Here is a 26,702-nt window from a genome sequence, read left to right on the forward strand (position 1 = left end):
AGGAAAAGTGAAGCAAGAGTGTAAACAACCTCAAGAAGTCTTGTGTTGAGACATAAAGCCACAGCTCATGTTCATCAGGGAAATGAAGTCCTGACACCCAAACCAATGGGAATGTGTCGCCCTTAAAGAGTGTAGACTTGTTCTTTCGGTTTTCCGAGACAGGGTTTCTCTGTGGTTCTGGAGCCTGTCCTGGAACTAGCTCTCGTAGACCAGGCTGGTCTCAAGCTCACAGAGATCTGCCTGCCTCTGCCTCCTGAGTGCTGGGAGTAAAGGTGTGCACCACCCATTTTGGGGCTGAGATAGAGGTAACAGCTAGTGGCTGGCTGCTTTGCTTTTCTGATCTTCAGGTTGAATCTCATTATCTGTCTCTGGGTTTGTTTGTTTGTTTTTTGTGCCACCTTGGCTAGAGTGTCTGACTATTGAATCCCAGTGAGCCTTTGTTTTTGCCTCCCTAGGGCTGAGATTAAAGACATGCACAGCCACAGCTGTTTTTGTTTTGTTTCATTTGGTTTGATGAATTCTGGAGCATCAGACTCAGGTCTTCAGGCTTGTGGGGAGAGCACTTTCCTCACTGGCCATCCTCATCCCAAACTACATATTCTTAACTCACAGTTCCCTGTTCCTTCACCCACACTACATTGCCTCTATTTTAGTGAGTTACTAAAACTGCCGCTGCACAGCCTTTGCATATGTATTTAGGATTGCTGTCACGCCTGACTCACATCTAAAGCATTTTTACTCATAATGCTTATTCATTTCTTCATGTCCTGGTTTTCAGTTTCTTCACCAGATTCTTCTTAGTCCTCAGCATTTAACTGATGTCCCTCTTCAAATATCTAATTTAGATGGTCAGTTATATTTGCAGAATATCTCTTGTATAACTCTAAGTTGTTATTTCATGTCAGTTATTATTTTTGATGTAATAGAATATATATTCTTATATGACTATTTCCTTGCTAACATCTTGATTGTGTTTGCTTAAAATTGTATCAGAGGGCTGATGGGATGGCTCTACAGCTAAAAGTGCTTACCACAAGCCTGACGAACCTGAGTTCAGTCCCCAGGACCCACATGAGGGAAAAGAACATCTACTCTGTGAAGTTGTTCTGTGACCTCTCCATGTGTGCTGTGGTACATCTGCCTCCTGTCCTCATACACAGATTCTTTTTTTCAATTTATGTTTTTCTTCATTTAGGAATTTTTTAGGATGAGATCATCCAAACTGTAACTTTTATTTTATTTATTCGAGGGAGGGTATACACATGCCAAAGTGTGATTGTGGAGGTCAGAGGACAACTTGTAAGAGTCAGTTCTCTTCTATTATGTAGATACTGGAAATCAAACTTAAGTTATTGGGTTTAGTGACAAACATGTTTACCCACTGAGCCATTGTGCAGGGTTTTTTTTTGTTTTGTTTTGTCAACTTGACACAAGCTGGGAAGAGGGAACCTCAAGGGAGAAAATGTTTCATCACTGGCCTGTGTATAGGTCTGTGAGGCATTTCCTTGAATAATAATTGATGTGAGATGACGTTGCCCTTCGTGGGTATTGATGCTCCTCTGCAGTTGGTCCTGAGTTTTATAAGGTAGTTGAGCAAGCCATGGGGAAGAAGCCGGTAAGCAACATTCCTTCACAGCCTCAGCTTCTTACTTCCAAATCTTTCTCTCATTTCCCTTAGCGATGGACTGTGACCTGGAAGTAGGAGATGAAATAAATCCTTTCCTCCCAGATTTCTTTTGACTGTAGTGTAAATAACAGCAATAAAAGCAAGCTAGGACAGCCATCATGCTATCCCTAGGAATGTTTGAATGAAAACGTTTTAAAAGTCCAAGCTTTCAGGTTTATACACAGTTATCATCGTTATCATTATTTTTAGGTAATCAAATTGAGGATCTCAGAAAGAACTTAGTAACAAATACTGTAAGGACTCAGCATTTCTAGTGGAATGGGCAGTTTTCAGAATATGAAGCTGAATATGTATTTGAAGCTGGCTGCCCTTGCGTAGGACTCAGACTTACAGTCCTGGATGCATGTTTTGTTAGCTTGTCATAAGAACCAGTGTGAACTTGAAGGTGACACTGGGACCAACGAGTTTTGTATCTAAGGTGTTTTGCCTGGGTGTCCTTTTTTCGAAGATTTAACCATTTTTGCAGCTATAGAATATCTGCCACACCTTAGGGACTAGTTCACCATCACAGTTCCCAGCAAATCCAGTTCCACACTCGTGCTTCTCTGAGAACTAAAATTCTTTCTTCCATTCTGAGTTTTGTTTTTCTTGGAGATAGTATGTGCCTAGACTGAGACTATTTTTAGTTTTCTATATCTGCTCAAACTCCAAGTGCTTCTAAATAGCAGAGAGGAGCTTTGTATACCATCAAGCTCACATACGTGTTTGTGTGTGTGTGTGTGTGTGTGTTTGTGTGTGTATGCACATAAGGCCATGGCCCAACACATCAAAACAGGTTCCCGTTTGACAACTTTGTTTGTCCTCTAAAGTATTAATTAAAAGAAAGACCCTAGTAACACGTGAGTCAGGTGACTGATAAATACATTTTGAGCTTTCAGTACTGTGTCGAGTCACCCTTGATACGCATGTGCTCTTTAGAAGGACTGGCCAACATTTCCTGAAGCGAATTTATGTAAACTAGGCAGGTGACCCATTCCAGTGTCAGGAGTTGGTTCTGAAGTAGCATATGCCTTGAAACTTAGAGCGAAGCTGCTTGTTGGATTCCTCCAGTTACTGCCAATTCATATGATCCTTCCAACTTTGCTGGGTTTCTCGGGGTTTTTTTCCTAAGAATTTTCATGACATGTTCTAATTTCTTTTTTATATTTATATTTTTAAATCTTATTTTACATAATCACACTAGGATCTAAGCAAATCCCATTGCAAGACACATGACCTTTTGCACACTCTGTTTTCAGGAAAGCACCACGTCTTGTATCTCTAGCTTCGTCAGCCACTCTAGTTGCTATAGCTAGGCTCTGAAGTTACTCAAGGGCTGCGGGGCTGTTTAGTAGCAGGTAGGGAGGTCAGCTCTCAGCATTATCTCAGCTTTTTGGAGGCATAAAGCCTTTCTTTACACCTAAAAACTGTTTTTGAAAAACCCTGTGCCGGGCGGTGGTGGCGCACGCCTTTAATCCCAGCAGTCGGGAGGCAGAGGTAGGCGGATCTCTGTGAGTTCGAGACCAGCCTGGTCTACAAGAGCTAGTTCCAGGACAGGCTCCAAAACCACAGAGAAACCCTGTCTCGAAAAAAAAAAAAAAGAAAAACCCTGTTTTGGATAAATTCATGTAAAGTAACAAAAACTCAATTTTACGAACTGACCCTGTCAGTTGGAAATAACTGTAGCTTATCCTGGAGACTGATTCAGCTGTGTGTGTGTGTATGTGTGTGTGTGTGTAGGGGTCCTTTTCATTTCTCGAAATTATGATCATCGCATATATTTACATCTCTTTGCTTTTGTTTTTCAAGGCAGGTTCTCTGTGGCTCTGGCTGGCCTTGACCTGCACTGCCTCCTGAGTGCTGAGATAATGGCATGCACCACCACCTCCAGCAATTTGCATCTTCCATAGACCCAACATTTAAAATATTTTTTCATGATTTTGTAGATGAATAAGTTTGGAACTTTCCCCTCTAAGATCAAAGTACTTGATTATCTTCAAGTTAAATTTAGTTCTCAACCTAATAATTTGATAATTTTTGTAGGAAAATGGGAGGAAGAGTAGCAAAACTGGCTATGTAAAATAAAACTTTTTCTTTTTGAAATATTAGATATTGCTTTAAAATGATTTACACACTTGAAACAGAGTAGAAGTAACATAGTGAGCATTCTTTTTTGTTGGTTTGTTTTGTTTTTGAGGGAGGGTCTCTATACACATCCCTGGATGTCCTGGAATTCACTATGCAGACCAGGCTAGTCTTGAACTTACAGAGATCCTCCTGCCTCTACCTTGCGCGTGCAATGATTAAAGGCATGTGCCACCTCATCTGGTGTAATAGTGATCATTCTTAGACCTGTCTCCATTCTCAGCAACTTTCCAACCCAGGAGAACCACCACCTCTCATTTTTCCCCCATCACTGGTGCTTTTTTTCAAAACACCTTAGACTTATGTCAATTTAACAAAGTGCTTTGACTCCCATAATGTTTGGAATAGTTTCCCCCTGTGAAGGACTTGGTAAGACTGGTTGAGTACAGATTAGACAAAAGGTAGTTAAAGGAAGAGGATTTTAGTATGAAAGCTACCTGAAAATAGCGTGCTTTTACTATGGCTGAGTATATGTATTATTTATATGAAATTGTAGCAGTAGATTATTGCTACAACTTTTTGCTATCTAGGGAACAAGTTTGTGTGTGTGTGTGTGTGTGTGTGTAAAAGCCCGTGCACACACACATATGCACTTGTCTATTTTTGCAGCACTGGCAATTGTACCCCATGTCTCTCATATGCTTAGCAATCACTCTGCCACCAAGCTGTATCCTGAACCCTGGGAACAAGTCTTTACAGGATTTCATTATAGGAAGGAGAAGTTCATAAGGCTCCTAAGTGAAGAGATATGTTGGGACAACTCTTCATCAAATAAACATCAAAATGTTTATTATTGGCACAACAATGTAGATAAATGGATGAATAGATTGATGTTAGATATATAAGATAGATGATAAGTTGGAAGATAGATGATAGATACATAGATATAAAATAGATAATCAATAGAATAGACTGATAAATGATAGATATATAACTAAAAGATAGATGATTGATGAGTAAATGCTGGAATTGATATATAGTTATAAGATGATAGATAAATAGATAATAGATGCATAGATATGATAGTTATTCAAATATGGGAAATACATGTGAAATAAATAAAGCAAAGTACTGTTATTCTACTTAAATCACGTTGAGTTTTCTATGTACTGTTCACTTGTTATTCCCATTGAATGGCCTTTGAAATTAGTGCCACTCCGTCCCCTTCCTCTAGAATCCAGAAACCTTTTTGTTGAAATTTAATCTCTTCCAGGATAGGAATGTTCACTGAATTTTCACTTTGCATGGAGAACCTGCTGAATGGTTCATAGATTTAAAAAATGTAAACCCTGCTAACTGTTTTTAGGTATGCACTGATATCTAGGGTTGTTTTTTTTTTTTTTTTTTTTTTGTGCAGGAACTAGCTTCCGTGGATTTCAGGTTTCTCTGCCAGAAAAATAGAAGCTATATTTGAATAGTTTTATGCCTTAAAACTAATTCATCATTCCTAGCAACAAGGAACCTACTGTTTCTCAGTGCAGTTACAGTGTTTCCCATTTTAGTCTCATAATTTTAGACTTATTTTTAGTCTTAAATGGTTTATTATCACAAAGACACTGACTTACGAATTTACTGCCAAACCTATCTTACATGTATACTGTTTAACATTACATTTTGTTTCTAAAGATCTAACCAGTGTTACCAGTCATTCTTATTTGTAGCATAATAAAAGAATAGTATATGTGTGAGTTACCCAGGAGTGATGATGGTAACCATGGAGAAATTTCACTCTTAATGGGAGTGTCAGCCTCCATAATCATTTTCAGTCCTCTGAATTACAGCTTTTAGTAGTGACGACTTGTTTTGATGTCTAATGTGGCACCTAATGGCTACTGTGCTTATAGAGCATGACGGGGGGCTAAAGTTTTCATTTCACTTAATTTGGATTTAAAATTAATCGCGAATAACTAGTGACTACCCTATTGGGTAGTACAGCTCTATTGATTTGTAGTTTATATTGGATGAATCATATCATAAAATATTAATGCAAAATACAATACTAAATTCAATGTGCTTCTGAAAATCTGATTTGTACAAAAAGTATAATTTATTTAAATTCAACCCTATACACACACACATATATATATATACTATCTATATTCAGCGGAATTTAAAGTTATTACTGAAGTGTAGACTTGTTTGTGTGGCTGAGTATGTAATACAATGTGATAGGAATTCTGAGTCAAGTTAAGGAGGGACATTTGAAATTTTCATGTGTCCCTACCTTCTCTCCCCATTCATTACATCATCTCTCTCGTACATCCCCCTTTCTGTGAAGAATAGCTTCATTTAGGAGGAATGCCACATCACTGATGAGGTCTGCATGAGTGAGGAAGGCAGAAAGAGTCGAAAGCCAGGGTTTAGATTAATCTTTGAGACAAATGAACAGAAGACTTGTCTGTTGGAATTTTTTTTTTTTTTTTGTAATTCTTACATCTACCATCAGGTTAGTGTGAATCAAATCAACATGATTCCTTGAAGTTGTTTTCAAAGTTAGTACTCCAGAAGGCTTGTCAGCAGTCTAGATCAGCCCCTTTACAGTTAATTACATCGTTACAAGGTTTTCTTTTTAAGGAGTTATAGCAAGTGTTGGAAGCAGAACATTCTTTGGCTTTTGTTCAGCTCTCATTTTTTTAGACCTTTACTTTCTTTTTGAGATTTTAAATGACAAGCAGTGTGACAAAATGTATTATTTTTTTAATCAAAAAAGCAAATACCATTCTCCAGTGGAACAAAGGATCGTGGTTTCTTCTTTGTATCTTCCTTTGACAGAATAATAATAGGGCATTAATAATGAGAGGAAATTACAATGATGTGTGTGATATTCATTCTTCTCTGGTCACAGTGATTTTTTTTTTCTTATTCCTCGATTTAAGCTTGAGCTTTTACTGGATAATTTGGATAGCATGAATGTGAGGAAATTGTATCAAAACTAGATAGATTAATTTACTGCTACAGTGATGGTACTGTATCCCAAAGCATTGTAAGTATGTTTTAATTGAGAAAATAATAAGGCAAAAGGAGGGGCTCAGATAGAATGATTCGGGATTTTATTTAACTTCTGAATCCACCATTGCTATATTGGACCTTTCTGAATGTGAAAACCTGGAAGTTATTCACATATATAAGAAAAAAGGCATAGATGCTCTCATGTCATTTTATGGTTACTCCAGGGAAAAGTAAGAGAAGTATCTTGGGCTAGGTGTACAGCTCAAGCTCCATACTAGCGGACGCTTTCCTAGCATGCAGAACACACTCAGTTTGATCCTCACTCCCCAGTAGTGGGTGTGGTCAGCATGACTGAAACGAGCACTCAGGAGGGAGAGGCAGGAGGATTGAAATTTGGACTTGGCTAATAAGTAAATTGTGAGCTTAGGCTACCTTATAATCTATAAACAACAATGTCTGTTAACCTGGGAATTCAGAGACCTGGGTTTTAACTTAGTAAAAATATGTGTATTTATTTTGTAGTGTACACATGTACGTGTTCCATAAGACATGACGGAAGGTCAGAGGACAATCCTGGAAATTGTTCTCTCTTTATTCTCCGTGAGTCTGGGGACTGAACTCTTGATAGTTGGGTAGATCTCTGACTCAGCCAACCTTGACTACACATTTGAACTACCAGGGGGACTTTCAAAACCCTGTCCCTGTTTTCAAAAGTTCTTCATAAACCAGCTCTTTATTCAGACCTAAGACTCTGACCTCAGCATAAATACTTTCTGGCAAGGATGAAAGGAAAGATATACTTTTGTAATTTTCTCTTACTGCAGGAGTAAATAGATAATACCTGTAGTTAATGAATGATACAATTGAAATAGAAGCGTATTATTGAGGGTTATCAATACTGCCCTCCGTAGTGGAATCGATTTTGGCAAGAGGATGGTGAGAATAGTGGATGTGATTACTCTTCACCTGGTGGCAGTGCTTCTCAACCTTCCCAATGCTGTGACTCCTTAATACAGTTCCTCATGTTGTGGGGATCCCAACCATAAAGTTATTCTTGTTGCTACTTCATAACTGTAATTTTCTACTGTTATGGATTGTAATGTAAATACCTGTGTTTTCCAATGGTCTTAGGTGACCCTGTGAAAGGGTTGGTCAACCCTTGAAAGGGTCAGAATCCAGAGGTTGAGAACCACTACTCTGTGCTCTTCTTTAAGAGGGTAGGGAGGTACCGGATATTCCAGTGAGGGTTCAATGACCTTCCCCAACCCTTGCATTAAAAAAAGAGGGGTTATGTGTGTGAGTATGCTGCCTCATGTGTGCATGCATGTCATATATGTTTACTGCCCATTGAAGCCAGAGGAGGGCATTGCATCCCCTGAAACTGGATTGATAAATGGTTGTTAATTGTCATGTGAGCTCTGGACCTTCTGCAAGAGCAGCAAGTGCTCTTAATCACTGAGCCATACACTTCAACTTTTTTTTTTAAAGGGGGTAGAAAGATCAGTATCAGTTTTGTTGTTGTTTTGAAAGGAGGCAGAAAGATCAGTCATTCATGGCCAGCCTTGGCTCTGTAGTAAGTCCAAGGGTCGCTCAGGATGTGGGAGACACTTTCTTAACACAACTAAGTGAAATTGTTCAGCTGATAAAAGCACTTGCCCACCAAGTGTGACCTGATTTCAGTCCCTGGGATCTGCCTGGAAGAAGAGGACAGACCTGCAAGGTGTCCTCTCACCTCCACTTTTATGACATGCACACAAATAAATAAATAAGTGCGGTTGTTTTTTAAAATATTTAATTTTTTTATTTGCACATTTGTCTGTGTGAGGGTGTTGGATACCTGGAACTGGAGTTAGACAGTGAGAGCTGCCATGTGGATGCTGGGAATTGAACCCACGTCCTCTGGAAGAGCAGTCAGTACTCTTAACCACTGAGCCATGTCTCCACCCAGTGTTATTTTTTGTTTGTTTGTTTGTTTGTTTTTTGAGACAGGGTTTCTCCGTTGCTTTGGTGCCAGTCCTGGAACTAGTAGACCAGGCTGGCCTTGAACTCACAGAGATCCACCTTCCTGCCTCTGCCTCCCAAGTACTGGGATTAAAGGCATGTCTACCGCCCAGCGGAGTTGTTTTTAAGTCAGATTCTCACTCTGTAGCCTTTGCTGTCCTAGAGCCTGGACCTTACCGAGATCTACCAGCCTGTGCCTCCCGAGTGCGGGGGTTAAAGGCATGTGCCACTGTGCTTGCTGTTTTCTTTTTTTAAGGCAAGTTCCCAGATGTATCTCGACAACACCTTGAATTTACTGTCCTCAAAGTTGCTGTCTTCATGTCTCAGCCTCTGGTGTCCTGGAATTACGTGTTTATGGCACCATGCCTAGCTTCTCCTGATGTAAGTTTGAACTAAAGTTTGTCACGTTAACAGAAAGCACCACCAACATACATGAGTAGCTTTGTGAATTTTTCACAAAGGGAACACTAGCATTTAACCAGGATTTGAATCCAGAAATACATTTTTCTAACCCAGTGGTTCTCAGCCTGTGGGTTGTAACCCTTTGGCAAACCTTTATGACTCATAACAGTACCAAAATTACAGTTACGAAGTAGCAACGAAAATAATTTTGCGATTGGACCACCACAACATGAGGAACTGTATGAAAGGGTCTCATCTTCAGGAAGGTTGTGAACCCCTGGCCAAGGTTCAAGGTGTGAGCTCATACACTATTAGCTCCTTTTGCAACTACGAAGTTGCAAAAGTTGCTTTTCATTTCAGAATATTTGATAAGTAAAATCACATCATGTTGCATTATGTTTGACTTCCCTCTAAAAACTATACTACTTGGCTGATGATTTCTGTGGGCTTTACCCTATCATAGTATGTAACTGCAGAGTGTTGATTCCCGGTGCTCTACAGGACTCTGTTCTAAGAATGTGTCACAATTTACTCACGCCTTCCTTCCAGTGCTGCTAAACGCTAGTTTTTTTTTTCTTCCATTTTTTGTCTTTAGTGAACATCACCAGGAGCTTTCTTGTTCGTGTTGTTACTACATTTGTTTGAGTCTTACGTTGAGGAACTGTTTCCAAGGAAAACACAGACATTAAGTGGTGCTGAACAGACTTGGAGAGATCGCTCAGTGGTTAAGAATGTGAACCTGAGTTCTGTTTCCATTGTCTAGTTTGAGTGCCTCCAAAGGAACTGATGCCCTCTTCTGGGCTCTGCAGGTATCTGCACTCGTGTGCAACAACCCATACTCAGTTTCATACATATATGTACAATTTAAAAATCTTCAAATGGGCCTGAACCTGGGTTCAATTCCCAGCACCTTTAGTCTGTAACTCCATTTCTAGGAAATCTAGCATTCTTACACAGACATACATGTAGATAAATATCAATGCACATAAAATTAAAAATAAATCTTTTTTATAATTTTTTATTGATATTTATTGAGCTCTACATTTTTCTCTGCTCCCTTCCCTGCCTCTCCCCGCCCCTTCAATCCTCCCCCAAGGTCCCCATGCTCCCAATTTACTCAGGAGATCTTGTCTTTTTCTACTTTCTATTTCCCATGTAGATTATATCTATGTAAGTCTCTCTTAGTGTCCTCATCGTTGTCTAAATTCTCTGGGATTGTGGTTTATAGCTGGCTTTCTTTGCTTTGTGTTTAAAAACCACCTATGAGTGAGTACATGTGATAACTGTCTTTCTATGTCTGGGTTACCTCACTCAAAATGGTGTTTTCTAGCTCCATCCATTTGCCTGCAAAATTCAAGCTGTCGTTATTTTTTTCTGTAAATATACCACATTTTCCTTATCCAGTCTTCGATCAAGGGGCATTTAGGTTGTTTCCAGGTTCTGACTATGACAAACAATGCTACTATGAACATAGCTGAGCACATGTCCTTGTGGCACGATTGAGCATCCTTTGGATATATACCCAAAAGTGGTATTACTGGGTCTTGAGGAAGGTTGTTTCCTAATTTTCTGAGAAATCGCCACACTGACATCCAAAGGGGTTGTACCAGCCTGCATTCCCACCAGCAATGCAGAAGTGTTCCCTTTTCCCCACAACCTCTCCAGCATAAGTTGTCATCAGTGTTTTTGATCTTGGCCATTCTTACAGGTGTAAGATGGAATCTCAGAGTTGTTTTGATTTGCTTTTCTCTGATGACTAAGGATGTTGAACATTTCCTTAAGTGTCTTTCAGCCATTTTAGATTCCTCTGTTTAGGTCTGTACTCCATTTTTTTTTTTTTTTTTTTTTTGGTTTTTCGAGACAGGGTTTCTCTGTGGTTTTGGAGCCTGTCCTGGAACTAGCTCTGTAGACCAGGCTGGTCTCAAACTCACAGAGATCCGCCTGCCTCTGCCTCCCGAGTGCTGGGATTAAAGGTGTGCGCCACCACCGCCTGGCCTCCATTTTTTTTTTTTTTATTGGATTATGTGATCTTTTGGTGTTCAATTTCTTGAGTTCTTTGTGTATTTTGGAGATTAGATGCTGCAGTCAGCGCAGCCTGGATAGCCAAGACTGGGGGGGGTGTGCCGGGATTGAGACACAGAGGCTTCTTTTCAGGTGGAAGAACAGCAAGCTTTATTTTGCCCAGCAACTTTTTATACCTCTACTCCTTCTGTGGAGACCCACCAGCCAGAAAGAACATAAACATCCTTGTCAATTACAGCCAGAAAGAACATAAACATCCTTGTCAATTACAGACCACAAGGCAGTTCCGCTGTCAGTCAGGGGGAATGAGAGCAGCTGGTTCACAACAATTAGACCTCTGTCTGATGTGGGGTTAGTGAAGATATTTTCCCATTCTGTGGGCAGTCGTTTTGTCTTGTTGACCAGGTCCTTTGCTTTACAGAAGCTTTTCAGTTTCAGGAGGTCCCTTTTATTGTTTCTCTCGGTGTCTGTACTGCTGGGGTTCTATTTAGGAAGTGGTTCTCTGTGCCAATGCATTCAAGTGTACTTCCACTTTCTCTTCTATAAGGTTCAGTGTGGCTGGCTTTATGTTGAGGTCTTTGATCCATTTGGACTTGAGTTCTGTGCATGGTGATAGATACGGGTGTATTTTCATTCTGCTACTTGTTGATATCCAGTTATGCCAGCACCATTTGTTAAATATGCTTTCTTTTTTCCATTTGATATTTTTTGCTTCTTTTTCAAAGATCAGGTGTTCAAAGATGTGTGGATTCATATCCGGATCTTCTATTTGGTTCCATTGGTCCTCCTCTCTGTTCTTATGTCAATACCAGGCTGTTTTCAGTACTGTAGCTCTGTAGTAGAGTTTGAAGTAAGGGATTGTGATGCCTCCAGAAGTTCTTTTATTGTATAGGATTGTTTTGGCTATCCTGGGTTTTTTGCTTTTTCATATGAAGTTGAGTACCGTGATCTTTTAAAAATCTTAAAGTAAGCCAGGCATGGTGGTGTCCACATTTAATCCATTTAAAAATAAATGATAAGGAAATAAGAACTAAACTTTTTGTTCATAAGCATTCCTTGTGTGCCTTTTAGAATGTCTTATGTTTATATCATTGACTTTCTTAAAGCCTCATATTTTGGCATTTTAGTATGGTTTTGTTACTTTGAAAAATAATTTTTGTTGTGTTAAAATACTCATATGTCTTGGCGGTGGTGGCGCACGCCTTTAGTTCCAGCATTTGGGAGGCAGAGGCAGATGGATCTCTGTGAGTTCGAGACCAGCCTGGTCTATAAGAGCTAGTTCCAGGACCAGCTCCAAAACTACAGAGAAACCCTGTCTCGAAAAAAAATATTTGTAATATGAAATTTATTCTCTTATATGAGTTACTTTTATCACCACTCCAAGAGAATACATGACAGAAGCAACTTATGGATGTAAAGCTTATTTTGATTTACAATTTGAGAGTACAGTCTGTCCTGGAAGGGAAACATGGTGACAGGGACATGAGGCTGATCACATTGTGTCCAAAGTCAGAAAGCTTAGTGACCCCATTATAGTCTGAGAGGCTTTTGATTTTTACCAACACTGTCGACCTCATTCTTCTATCTGTCCATGAAATTGAAGTTATTTTGTCTGTCTTTACAAATGAAGCAGTTATAATACTGTAAATTGCTTTGCTTTACTTATGTAATTTCCATAGACTCAGTCAAGCATATCTGAGCTACTTTTTATTTTAAATTGTTTTTACATTTTTGGGGGCAGGGCTGGCAGGAACATGCTCATTAGAGGACAGCTTGGTGGAGTTGGGTCGCCTTCCACTGTGCGGGACCTGAGCATCTAACTCAGGCTGTCGGGCTCTGTAGCAAGGGCCTTAACCATTGAGCTGTCTCACTGGCCTCAATATTTTATGTAGTTATATTTTGCTTTTTTAACTCTATAATATTCAAATAAATGTTACTGTCTATTTGGGCTATAAAAATTCTCTATGAATTGTTACAGGGATAGTCAACTTTTTTACTTAAAGTTTTATAAACAACAGTAGATAATTGTGTAAAAACTAATATAAGCTCAGAAGGATTTTTTTAAAGATGTATTTATTTTATGTGTATGAATGTAGTGCCAGCATATGTACATATATATACACCACATGTGTACCTAGTACCTACAGAAGTCAAAAGAAGGTATGAGAGCCGGGCGGTGGTGGCGCACGCCTTTAATCCCAGCACTCGGGAGGCAGAGGCAGGCGGATCTCTGTGAGTTCGAGACCAGCCTGGTCTACAAGAGCTAGTTCCAGGACAGGCTCCAAAACCACAGAGAAACCCTGTCTCGAACCCCCCCCCCAAAAAAAAAAGAAGGTATGAGATTTCATGAAACTAGAGTTAGAGAAGATTGTGGGCTATCATATGGGTTCTGAGAGCTAAAGTGGGTCTTGCAGAGGACCCACTGTGGCATGTCTCCAACCCCTTGGTGGGAATTTTTGTATGTCTTCTCAAGACAGGTGAACTACACCTTCTTTCTCCAGCTGTCTAGTAGCACAGAGACTAATTGCTTTTCTGTTCTTTATTGGTAAAAGCTACATGGCAGTTTTGTGCTAGTGAGGTCAGACTAATGAAGCATAATATTTTCATTATATTACTAAGCATTAGAGACTAGTTTAAGCCGGGCGGTGGTGGCGCACGCCTTTAATCCCAGCACTCGGGAGGCAGAGACAGGCGGATCTTTGTGAGTTCGAGGCCAGCCTGGTCTACAAGAGCTAGTTCCAGGCCAGGCTCTGTAGCTACAGAGAAACCCTGTCTCGAAAAACCAAAAAAAAAAAAAAAAAAAAAAGTAGAGACTAGTTTAATTTTTTTGAAGCTAATAAACAGATGAGGCAATTCTTTTAAAAATGCATTAGGTTTTCAGGACATACACAAGATTTATTGGCATTACCCTGCATCTCTTCATTTATTCAGAAATCATCAGAAGCTTTTATGTCTTTCCTGAACTTGACTAATAATGGTAAAAGCTCTAAATGAACAAAGGGCTAAGATGAACAGTAACACTAAATGCTATTTTAACTTGTTTTTCAAGGTTTTAGCTGGTAGCCATTTGCTTCAGCTCTTCGTCTCATTTAGGATTGTATGGGTGTGCCTTCCATATGCTCCTGAGGTTGATGGATGAGGACATGTCTGGACCATTAGACTAGAGGGATGAGATAAGGCTTCCATTCCAGTTTTATGTCTCTTGTGATAACATATACTGACCAAAAGCAACTTCATGGAGGACGGCTTTATTTTGGATTACAATCACAGGTTACAGTTCCTCATATGGGGACATTCAAGGCAAGTCCTCAAGAAACTAGTCAGGTCACATCCGCAGTCAAGAACAAAAAGAGAGTGTCTTTTTTTTTGTATTTGCTGCTGGCTTTCTTTACTTTTCTACAGTTTAGGATCCAGTTTAAGGAATGGTGCTGCCTACCATGGTCCGGGACTTCTATATCAATTAGCAATGAAGACGATCCTCTATAGACAGATATGTGCACAGGCCAACCTGATCTAGACAGTCCTTCATTAAGGCTCTCTACCCATATGATTCTAGGTTGTGTCAATTTGACAATTAAAACTAGCCAACAAAGCTTCTAGAATTAATGATCTTTGACCTGTCCCATTCTTTTTCCTTTTATATATTAAATAATGAACTCCTATTAGCAATTGAGTCATTTTGAGTTTGGTTTTGGTTCTTGGTCAGCAGTATGATTGACAGAGTTTCTAAAAACTATTTTTAAGCCAATCTTCTTTTTTTTTTTTAGTTATAACAGCTAAGTCTGAAGCTACCATTCTCTGCTACTCCTGTATAACCATTGCTGATATTCTTGGGCAAGACGACATAGCTTATTGGTTTATGTCAAACAGAACTTAGCTTCACATCAAAGCAACAATAAGGGTTTTACGATACTCTTCATTTACAAAGGATGAGTAAGAAGACAAGTCTAGGGCCTGGAGAGATAGCAATTAAGAGCACTAGTTGTTCTTCCAGAGAACCCAGTTTGATTCCTAATACCAGATGTTTCACAACTACCTGCAATTAGGATCCGACACAGATACACATGCAGGCAAAACACCCATACACATACAAACAAATAAGTCATTTTTTCAAAAAGGGACTTGGTAAGGTATTTATAATTATAGGCTTGAAAATAAGTTCCTTGAGCTTTTCCAGAAATGCAGCAACTAATTTGATATGCAAGCGAGATAAAAGCTAGTGTTCATAGTTTTCAATATAGAAATTCCTGAGAAAAGAGTAAGAATCTCAGACTCAATTGTTCAAATAATTCTTTACGACTTTTTAAATCTAAATTTTTTTTGTCAAATAATCAATATCCATTCTGTGTTATAATTACTTCAGAGTATCTAGGTTAAGAAAGCATTCCCCAAAAGAGTGTATATGTATGTGTTTAAGGACATTAACTTGGTAATCACAAGACAACCTTGGATGTCCATCCTCAGTTACACCTTGTTTGGCACATTGTCTCTTATGTTCACCACTGCATGTGCCAGGCTGTCTCACTTGCAAGCTTCTATGGTGGGGGTGTCCTGTCTCTGCCTCCCATCCCTCCCGAGAGTAGTGGGATTACAGTTTAGGGCTACCCTGACTTTATGTATGTCTGAAGATTCAATCGTATCCTCAGGCTTACATGTCAAGCACTTTACCCACTGAGCCATCTCCCAGGCCCCATGCAGGTTTTTAAATATGTATCTTCATCTATATCGATTTTGTACTTACTAGTTCAGGACTTGTACATAGATGGGTCTTAGACATATGAGGGTGAATGCTATCCTGGCTGTGAGGTAAATAGAAGGAAACGTGACTCAGGACTGAGCACCAGTGAGGGTGGGAAGAAGCAGAAAAGGGAGCTCCAAGTAGAACCAAGATGATGAAGTTCATTCACACTTTCCAGAGATTGGTGCTTCTGTCCAAGACCTCAAAGAGGCCAAGCTCAGAACAGCTGAAGCTGGAAGGACAGGGCATACTTCCATTTGCCAAAGCAATGGCAAACACAGAGCATTTTTATTTCAATCAGAATTTTCTTTATCTTAGTTTTTGTGATGTTGCAATATTGTTTTATGTATTTTTATATATTTCAGATTTTATACTAAATTAGGGAAGTTGTAGCTGATAAGCTCTTTGTGATATATAGTAACTTATATGCATAGATATTTCTAGAAAGCTACACAAGAATTTGGAAGAGTCTTGGGATAAGTACAAAGTCAAGCCACATCTGCTGTGACTTAATAGTACAGTGGCCATGTGGTGTCCAGAAGACAGCTAGCTTCATGTGAGTTTCCCGCCTTCGGCTCTCACGTTCTTTCCACCCCTTTCTAAAATTTCCACTTGGCCTTGAAGGGGTGACAATATTACCCCATTTATAACACCTGTGTTACTATGTTAAAATTGGTAAAATACTTTAAGAATGTGTATGTGCATGAGTGTGGATATATGCATGCACACATCTACACACACACACACACACACACACAATTTGGAATTGATTCCTACTATTGGAATGATTTTATGAGTACCTAATAGACCAAAAATTTCTCTGCAACAATAGCCTACGTCTGAAGCTCAAGTTTATATGATAACTGATTAAGCACATCTTATTCTCAGGTAGCAAGCTCAGAGTATTTAGGATTCCCCACAGAGGAAGAGTGCCCGTTTTATGTCTGTACCCCTCATAGAATCTTAGGTAGAAGTATAGTATTTTCTTGTAGAGTCTGTTTTCTTTGTATAGATGTAATTTATTGAAGAGATACGGAGATGATAGAAAAGTTATTTCTTGTGTCAAGAAATTGAAAAGCTTCAAGTTAGATATAAATCATTTAGCTAAATGTATCTTTGAATAGAAAACTGGATAGTATATAAAATGATTCTCAGAAAGTATAATGCTATACACTTTTCTGTTTCCTGTCTGTATCTGAATTTGAATTTAAAGATAACCGAAATGTGCACCATAAGATATGTCTGCTGCGCACACTGGGGTCCATGCTGATACTGTAAGTGGCTGATGAGTGTGAGGAGCCTTAGGCTTTGGAAACAGCTCAGTAAAATGCAAAGAGGCTTTTTAATATCTGCAGTCAAGCTGGATAAATTACAATGCAACTAATTAACAATGAATTTATTTCACTTTCTTTTTAAATAGTGGAAAGCCAAATTGCTTGTGAAATCAGTAGAATTGTAGGGCTGTTGGTATACTTACTGTTTGGCAAACACAGTGGAAAGACAAAGATGGATGCTAAAAAAATGATCCCACACTAGCTCCGAATTGAGTATAGTAAAGGATTGTTTATTTAGGGGTAGACTCACAGTCCTCAGAACAAACGGGGAACAGGAATGTGCTTTACTTCGGCCTTTATATTATAAGAGGCCACACCCAAGTGGGCTAGTATCTTAAAGGCTACAGGCTGAAGGAGTTCCTACAGCAGATAGGGTTGTTTTGTTGTTTTTGTTTTTAGTAGTTTATTTCTTTATTTTATGATCATTGATGTGTGCCTGCATGCATATCTGTGTGAGGGTGTCAGAAGCCCTGGAACTGGAGTCACAGACAGGTGTGAGCTGCCATATGAGTCCTGGGAATTAAACCCATGTTCTCTGGAAGAGCAGCCAGTGCTCTTAACCACTGAGCCATCTTTCTAGCCCCCACAATGGGTAGTTTTAAGCCAGGAAGATTGGTTTGGTTTTTTTTTTTTTTTACAACTGTGGTTTAAAGAATCGAAACTGGAGTTGTATCTGCCATTTTTCTTTTTTTTTAAAGATTTATTTATTTCTTATGTATACAACATTCTGCCTCCATGTATGCCCGCACGCCAGAAGAGGGCGCCAGATCTCATTACAGATGGTTGTGAGCCACCATGTGGTTGCTGGGAATTGAACTCAGATCCTCTGGAAGAGCAGCCAGTGCTCTTAACCACTGAGCCGTCTCTCCAGCCCCTATCTGCCATTTTTCTGTAAAGAAACCAGTTGTTTGCATTTCTGTGAGTGACTGTAACTATTAGCAGCTTGCCCCTTTTACAAAGTAGACTTTAGTTTCCATCAAACATGATAGGAAGGTTCTAATAAAGTGAAAAATTGTAAGAACTGTTGTGTTGGGAACTCTTGCTTGTCCAGTTAGCTGTTTCCAGAATCATCTAAGAGACACACCTCTGCAGGTGTCTGTGAAGGTTTTCAAGAAGACTTCACAGAGGAGGGTAGACCCACCCTGAATTTGGGCAAAGCATTCCATGATCTGGGGCCTTTAAATGCAAAGGAGAAGGCAAACTGCATGCCATACTCCTCTCTCTGCTTGCTGACTGTGTACTCACTGCTCCGGCCTCCATGTCTCTCAAGGACTAGAAAGTTACACTACATTTTAATTGAGCTGTATAGGTACCATACCTTTAACAAGAGAAGAAATGTATGTACAGTGTATTCTAACAAAATAACCTAAATGTATATAATCAAAATACCCTAAACAAGGGTAGAAACGTGTAGACAGTATTAAAAACCCCTTAAATTTGTATCAGTAAACCAAAATCCATACCAATGTAAAATACATTGAGATTAATAGTGGGTTTTTTTTTTTTGGATTAAAGTAGATTTAGTAATCTAATCTCATTTCTGTGTCATATCACCATGGTTTTCTTTAGAAAGAAATCTTTGAATTTAACTCTTTTGTTTAACTTTTTTTCTGACTATGATCAATAGTAACTTGTATCCCATCACTCGGGAGGCAGAGGCAGGAGGATCTCTGTGAGTTCGAGACCAGCCTGGTCTATAAGAGCTAGGTCCAGGACAGGCTCCAAAGCCACAGAGAAATCCTGTCTCGAAAAACCAAAACCAAAACCAAAACAAAAAAAAAAAGAAAAGAAAAGAAAAGAAAAAAAGTAACTTGTAACCCCCCCCCCCCAAACAGTGACAAACATGCATAACCCATTGAATAACGAAAACCCACAATTCATACCCCATCTCATGGAAATGTGGGCATTGTGTTGTTTGTGGGCACTGGTATCTTTGGCGAAACCTTGAGAAATTAGAAAAGTCTTGACTGAAGTAATTTGTGAGGTTGAATCATCTCAGCCAGCAACCTTGAAGCTGTCTGGATGCAGAGTTCTGAGGAAAATCTAACAGAGGTATTTTGAGGTGTTGGGTCACCTAGGCCATTTGTTTTTATTGGTTTCTGGTCTCCTTGTTCTGAAAATACATAAATTTTTTAGAGATAACACACACACATACACACACACACACAAGTATAAACTGTACACAATATGCAAGTTAGCCAAAGATTATTTTTTGTCTTATGTTCGGCAGGTAAAATGTGTTTTATGTGTTTTGTAACTTTTCTAGGTCTATTTCTTATTGTCTGTAGCCAGGATTTTCAGGGTCTTCTAGGGTCAGATCTGATCCATATCGACCTGGAATGAATCTATGGCCTTTCATTTCCTACGGGAATAAAAGCATAGCCTCTTCTCCAAAGTCACATATCTTTTGGCTTCTATTTTGAAGTCAAGACATTTTTAAAATATATATGTTGGTTTAATCCAGCAGTTTGTGTAATCCAATGTGTCTTAGTAGCTGTTGTTTCTTCACTAGCAATCAGAAATCTAAAGATAACAAAGTAACATACAGTATCTCTGTTTGAAATTACCTGGTGCAAGTGAGAAGGAAACAAGGAACACGCAACAAATCTGCTTAGGAGTTTATTAGAGGAGGCATGCACAGGCCTGGGGAAGTCAGTGTTCAGAGAGAGAGGAAGATGGCCTGTTCAGCTTCTAAAAGCTGCCTAGTACATGCGCATAGGGGGTTGACATGGCTGCGTTTATACGCAGATGACGGGGCTCACACATGCACGAAGGGCTTAGCTGAGTCATACGTGGATGATTCTAACACGCATGTGCACAAGGGCTTAGCTGAGTCATAAGTGGGTGATGCAACCACGCATGTGCACAAGGGCTTAGCTGAGTCATACGTGGATGATGTAATCCATGCCACACGTGGGTCATGCAGGGGTAGGTGGGGGCGTTAACATCCCCTGGGCCCATTAGGCACTTCTGCCTGAGAGCTTTTCTGCACCTGCATGATCCCTAGAACCCAGAAGTATCAGCCTTATGTGACTGAAATCATTATACTGTGTATTTCTCATTTTTATGTGGCTTATTATTATTACTTTATTTCTTTTAAGAACTTTATTATTTTTAAACTATTTTTTAATCTATGACTATATATACCTTTTCTCTTCTCTCTCTCCCAAGCCAATGTATATTTTTAAATACGCTAACTCGTTTAGAGTTGTTTTTTTTTTTCCAGTGTGGATCTATATTTACTGAGCATTTGTGTTGTTCTTTGGTTGCACGAGACAAATCTTTTTTTGTCTTTTTTATTACTTTATAAATAATACCAATCAAAATTTCTACCTCCTCCCACATCCCTCCTGTTCCCACACCTCCACCCCCTCAGTCCTGAGAAAGGGCAAGGTACCTTGCCCTGTGAAAAGTCCAAGACCCTCTCCCCCTCCTTCCAGGCTTAGGAAGGTATGCATCCAAAAAGAATAGGACCCCAAAAATCCAGTACATGCTGTAAAGACAAATCCCAGTGCCGTTATCTTTGACTTCTCAGTCTGCTCCAATTGTCAGCCACATTCAGAGGGTCCAGTTTGACCCCATGCTCATTTAGTCCCAGTCCAGCTGGGTTTGGTGAGCTCCCATTAGATCAAGCACCTGTCTCAGTGGGTGGACCAACCCCTCGTGGTCCTGACTTCCTTGCTCATCTTCTCTCTCCTTCTGCTCTTCAACTGGACCTTGGGAGCTCAGTCCAGTGCTCCCATGTGGGTCTCTGTCTCTATCCGTTGCCAGACGAAGGTTCTATGGTGATATTGAAGATAGTCATCAGTCTGACTACAGGACAAGGCCAGTTCAGGCACCCTCTCCTCTACTGCCCAGGGTCCTAGCTGGGATCATCCCCGTGGACTCCTGGGAACCCCTCCAGGGCTAAGCCTCTTTGCCAACCCCAAAATGGCTCCCTCAATTAAGATAGCTCCTTCCCTGCTCTCATATCCATCCTTCCTCCATCTCAACCATCCCAAACTCTGCCCAACCCTCCCCTTCTCTTCTCTCTCTTTTCCTCTCCCCTTCCCCTACTCCATCCCTACCCCCATGCTCCAACTTTTGCCTGGTGATCTTGTCTGCTTCCAATTTCCAGGAGGATCTATATATGTTTTTCTTTGGGTTCAGCTTATTACTTAGCTTCTCTAGGATTGCGAACTTTAGGCTCAATGTCCTTTGTTTATGGCTAGAATCCACTAATGAGTGAGTACATACCATATTCATCTTTTTGGGTCTGGGTTATCTCACTCAGGATAGTGTTTTCTATTTCCATCCATTCACATGCAAAATTCAAGATGTCATTGTTTTTTACCGCTGAGTAGTACTCTAATGTGTAGATGTGCCACACTTTCTTTATCCATTCTTCCATTGAGGGGCATCTAGGTTGTTTCCAGGTTCTGGCTATTACAAATAATGCTGCTATGAACATAGTTGAACAAATGCTTTTGTAGTATGATTGGGCATCTCTTGGGCCTTTGCACTTCTTTTTTGTTTGTTTGTTTGTTTTCGAGACAGGGTTTCTCTGTGGTTTTGGAGCCTATCCTGGAACTAGCTCTTGTAGACCAGGCTGGTGGGCCTTTGCACTTCTTATCCCTGTTAAAGCACTCCTCCTTTAGACTCCTTCATGACTCTTGCCTCCCTTCATTCCCTATTCTCTATTATGCCTCACTTGTTTTAGGTTTTAAAGAGGACGTACTGCCACCAAAATCAAGTATTTTTTTCTTCCAGTCACTGTACTTAAGGGTGAAGCGTTAATCTAATTAATCTTTATCAATAAAAAATTGGGAGTCAGATACCCAGGTATGAACCTGAAAGGTCAAAGAAGCAGGGAGCAGCCCCGTCCTTTCCTACCTCTTCTGTTCCTCTGTCCCAAAAGGGCTGGTCCACTCTCAGCCCCACCCTGCTACTTCCCGTCTCTTCTCTGTCTACAGTCCTCCAAACTTCTATGGTTAATTTTGGTCCACTAGTGGCTGGCTCCACCCTCTGACTCCAAGCAAGCTGTATGGGTCAAAACACAACAAAAATATCACACAACATAAGGGAAAGACTGAAGTTCACCATCTCTCCAGCACAGTGATATCTACACATTTGACTCTGAATAAATAATATACTCCTCAAGAGACATGTTTAATTTCAGTTGGGTTTTATTTTCTTGTATGTGCAATTGTAGAGATTAGAGATTGACTTCGGCTATCTTTCTGTATTGCTTGATACTTTATTTTTGAGACAGGGTCTCTTACTCAACCCAGAGTTCACCGTTTTGGTTAGCGTGGCTGGCCAGTGAACCCCAAACATCTACCTGTTTCTACTTTTTTCATGCTGGGATTAGTGAGCACCAGCATGCCCGATTTTATGTGTATTTTATAGGCTGGACTCAGATCCTCACACCTGCATGGCGAGCATCTCCCCAGCCTTTGGCTTATGTTTTAAAATTCATGAATCTGTCTGGGAAAATGCCGTGTTACTTAATTTTCTACTTTCTCTAAAAAGTGTAGTAAACCAATTTCTACTAAATTACTTGTATTTTAACTTTCCCTTAGCTGGGATTATTTTTGTCCTCATGCTGCACTTGCTGCCTGCAGCTGGTCACTGATTATCCTGACCATGCTTGCTGTGCTCTTTTTTCTCTCTGTTTCTCTTACTTAAAATCTCAGTTTATGAGCCCAGTGCTCACTTCACACTGGATCAAATTTACTTCTAGAAATCAGTTTTTAAAAAAGAATACAGCAGATATAGGCTGGGGAGATAGCTTTCTTGGTGGAGTGCTTACTGCACAAGCGTAAGGACCTGAGTTCTGATACCAGATGAGGGGTTGTACGTCTGTAATCCTAGCCCTGGAGAGGTGGTGACAGGTGACTCCCCTGGTGCTAAAAAATAACCAACTAGCCTACCCAGGTCAGTGAGCTCCAGCTTCAGTGAGAAAACCTATCTCAAAATAGGAGGTTGGAGAGACCTTCCATTCTGGCCTCTAGATGTCTGGGAACACATAGAAATCACAAATGTACATGTGCGTGTGCACACACACACACACACACACCTTCACTCCTCCACACAAGATAAAGTTAGCAAAATAATAGAAATCAAATTCATCACAACAAAGACCGAACTATAGCACACATACTTAGATTTGGCATATAAAATCAGATCTCAGATTTGTGCCAAAATGTGGTTGCTAGTCAGTGTAATGGCTAGTATTGTCAACTAGATACATCTAGAATAACCTGGGAAGAGTCTTTGTGAGTCTAGGTCAGGTTGGCCTGTGGACCTGACTGTGTGCTTTTGTTGTATTGCATTCGTTAATGTCAGAGGATCTGGCCTGAAAGTAGGCAGCACTGTTTCCTAATTTAGGGTCCTGGACTGTGTGAGGAAGGACTGGGTGTAGAGGAAGCTGGCCAAGTAGGAAACACATATACGTTAATTACTTTCTGCTCTTGCCTGTCATCGAGATGTAGCTGTTTTGAGTTCTTGTCTCCTTGAGTTCTGTGCTGTACTAGAATTGTCAAGGTACTTTATTACAGAAACAAATAAAACAAAATCTTTCATTTTCTTGTTTAATTAATTAGTTAATTAATTAATTGAGACTTGGTCTCACTATGTAGCTCTGGCTGTCCTGGGGCTCACTATGTAGACCAGGCTGGCCTTGAACTCAGAGGTCCACTTGCCTCTGCCTCCAGAGTTCTGGAATTAAAAGCATGCACCATCGCACTGTTCTTTAATCCAGCATTCTCAACTATAGAAACAGCCAGGCTTCTGGTTTAAGGATGGAGGCACAGGCATTCTTCGTAATCTCTTGCCATTTTGCTTTGGTTCCTCAATTGTCTTTATTTGCATGTCCCTCCACGGTGAGTAGTGGTAATAACTTACCTGAAGCGCTGACACTCCCACATAGACAGACATAGCCATAGAGTTGACATCACCACTGTCCAGTGCTCACATGCTGTTGCAGACACCTCTCTGGCGTAATCCTTTAGCTTTTGTAAAGTGTGCTGTCGTGAGTTACTTAATCAGAACTCTGAATAGTCGTCACTTTGATTAGGAAATTAACTTGTTATTTTGTTTTTCTTTTTTCCAGGTGTATGGTGGCAGACGAAGTAAGTACTCTTGAGCCTTCTCTAAAACTGGTATTTACTGTCTTCTGTTTTCTTTCTTTCTTTCTTTTTTTTTTTTTTTTTTGGTTTTTTTTTTCGAGACAGGGTTTCTCTGTGGCTTTGGAGCCTGTCCTGGAACTAGCTCTGTAGATCAGGCTGGTCTCGAACTCACAGAGATCCGCCTGCCTCTGCCTCCCGAGTGCTGGGATTAAAGGCGTGCGCCACCACCACCCGGCTGTCTTCTGTTTTCTGTATTGACTCTGCCTCTGTTTTCTCATGTAACCATATATCTACCGGTGTAGTGGGGGAAACACAAAAAGAAATAAATTTACTTGTATAATAGTCATTTCCCCTCAAAAACGTCTATGTACAATGCATATAATTTTGTGTATATGTGTCAACTTTCAAAAGCAACCAGTTTTGTCCACATAAAATACAAAGTTAACACTCTGCTAAGTCTTCACAAGGACGTCCTTGCAAGAGTTCACAGCTACAGTATGCTTTTGTATCTTGACTGCCTTAGTAACTTTTCCATTGCTGTGATAAGGTATCATGACCAAAGGCAACTCAGGACATAGGGATTCAAAGGGGTGGATTCCACCAGGACCAGCAAAGACATAGGAACAGGTGGGGAGGTGTGGTAGGAGCAGAAAGCTGCTCAATTGATTACATTTTATCTACACACAGGAAACAGATAACATGAAGTGTGGTCAGGTTATACAAGCCGTCCCTAGTCATGTATTTCCTCTAGCAACACTCCTTCCCAAATAGGACTACCAATCAGTTGTTCACATATGTGAGCCGCTGGAAGACTTTCTCACTCTAGCCACCAGATTAGCCTTCTCTTTGACGGCTTGGAGATTTAAACACACACACACACTACACAAAATTTCTCGTGAAGTAGGACAAGCATTTGGTCAGTTTTACAACCACCCATTAACTTTTAGAGTCTCCAGTGTTCTCAGTGGATATTAGCCAGTTTACAGAATTCATTATGAACTCTTAGTCTGGAAATCTTTTCCTACCGTGAGTTCTTGTTTCGTTATTTTGTTGTTGTTGTTTTTGTTTATTTGTTTTGAGACAGGGTTTCCCTGTATAACATCCCTGGCTGTTCTTTTTTTTTTTTTTTTGGTTTTTCGAGACAGGGTTTCTCTGTGGCTTTGGAGCCTGTCCTAGAACTAGCTCTGTAGACCAGGCTGGTCTCGAACTCACAGAGATACGCGTGCCTCTGCCTCCCGAGTGCTGGGATTAAAGACTTGCGTCACCATCGCCTGGCTCCCTGACTGTTCTTGAACTCACTTTGTAGACCAGGCTGGCCTCGAACTCACAGAGATCTGCCTGCTTCTGCTTCCCAAGAGCAGGGATTAAAGGCGTGCGCCACCACCACCCAGCGCTTTGTTCTTGTTTAGATACAGTTTCACATCACTCTTCATCGGTACTGCTTTGTCTTATTTCAAATATTTGAAAATTTTATTTATTTATTTACTTTTGTGTGAATGTTTGTCTGTATGTATGTCTGAACCAAATTTGTGCCTGGTGCCTGTGTTTGTATGCTTCCAGGTACCATTCATTTCCAGACTGCACAGACCAGCACTCTCCTCTTCCGAATGCCATTCAATAATATTGTTTCAGACTTTTGAAAAAAAAAACTTTAATGTGTATGTTTTGCCTGAACATGTGTTTTTTTTTTGGTTTTTTTTTTTTTTTTTTTTTTGGTTTTTTGAGACAGGGTTTCTCTGTGGTTTTGGAGCCTGTCCTGGAACTAGCTCTTGTAGACCAGGCTGGTCTCGAACTCACAGAGATCCGCCTGTCTCTGCCTCCCGAGTGCTGGGATTAAAGGCGTGCGCCACCACCGCCCGGCCTGAACATGTGTTTTTGCACCATGTTTGTGCCTGAAGCTCAAGGAAGCTAGAAGAGAACATTGGGTCTACTGGACAAAGTGTGTTCTGCAGTTCATTCTGGAATCTCCTGACCTCATTTTTTTTACATATATGTGCATATTTTATGTTTACGTTTTGAGCTATTAAATTTTCATCAGTGGACATTGGCCAGTGCTTTGGAATCTCTGTTCTAGTATAGCACTATGGTTTCAGTGTCCTACACAGTTCCTAAGTCCCACTACACAAACCTCAGCCATCAGTGATACAGCTAATGCCTATATAAATTTTCCTTTTCTAAACTGTCATATAAATAGAATCAAATAAAGCTTTTTCAGACTGGTTTTACTCTCATAGTGATATATGTTTAAGAGCTGTGCAAGTTACTTACTGTTGCTACAACGAAATACCAGACTGAAGCAGCTCAGGGAAGGAGTGGTTTCTTTTGGCTCACAGTTT

The 26,702-nt window shown here is 40.1% G+C and overlaps 1 protein-coding gene across 2 annotated transcripts in view; it reads left to right on the forward strand.

Moving 5' to 3' along the window:
- Zranb3 (zinc finger RANBP2-type containing 3) overlaps positions 1 to 26,702 on the forward strand; it is a 162,927-nt gene that overhangs the window by 30,071 nt on the left and 106,154 nt on the right. For both annotated transcript variants that reach the window (XM_057770825.1, XM_057770827.1), the window contains exon 3: positions 24,351 to 24,369. In XM_057770825.1, the coding sequence (XP_057626808.1) occupies positions 24,351 to 24,369 (19 nt within the window). The remainder of the gene's footprint in view (positions 1 to 24,350; positions 24,370 to 26,702) is intronic.

The sequence above is a fragment of the Chionomys nivalis genome, chromosome 5 (assembly GCF_950005125.1).
Source record: "Chionomys nivalis chromosome 5, mChiNiv1.1, whole genome shotgun sequence".
NCBI lineage: Eukaryota > Metazoa > Chordata > Mammalia > Rodentia > Cricetidae > Chionomys > Chionomys nivalis.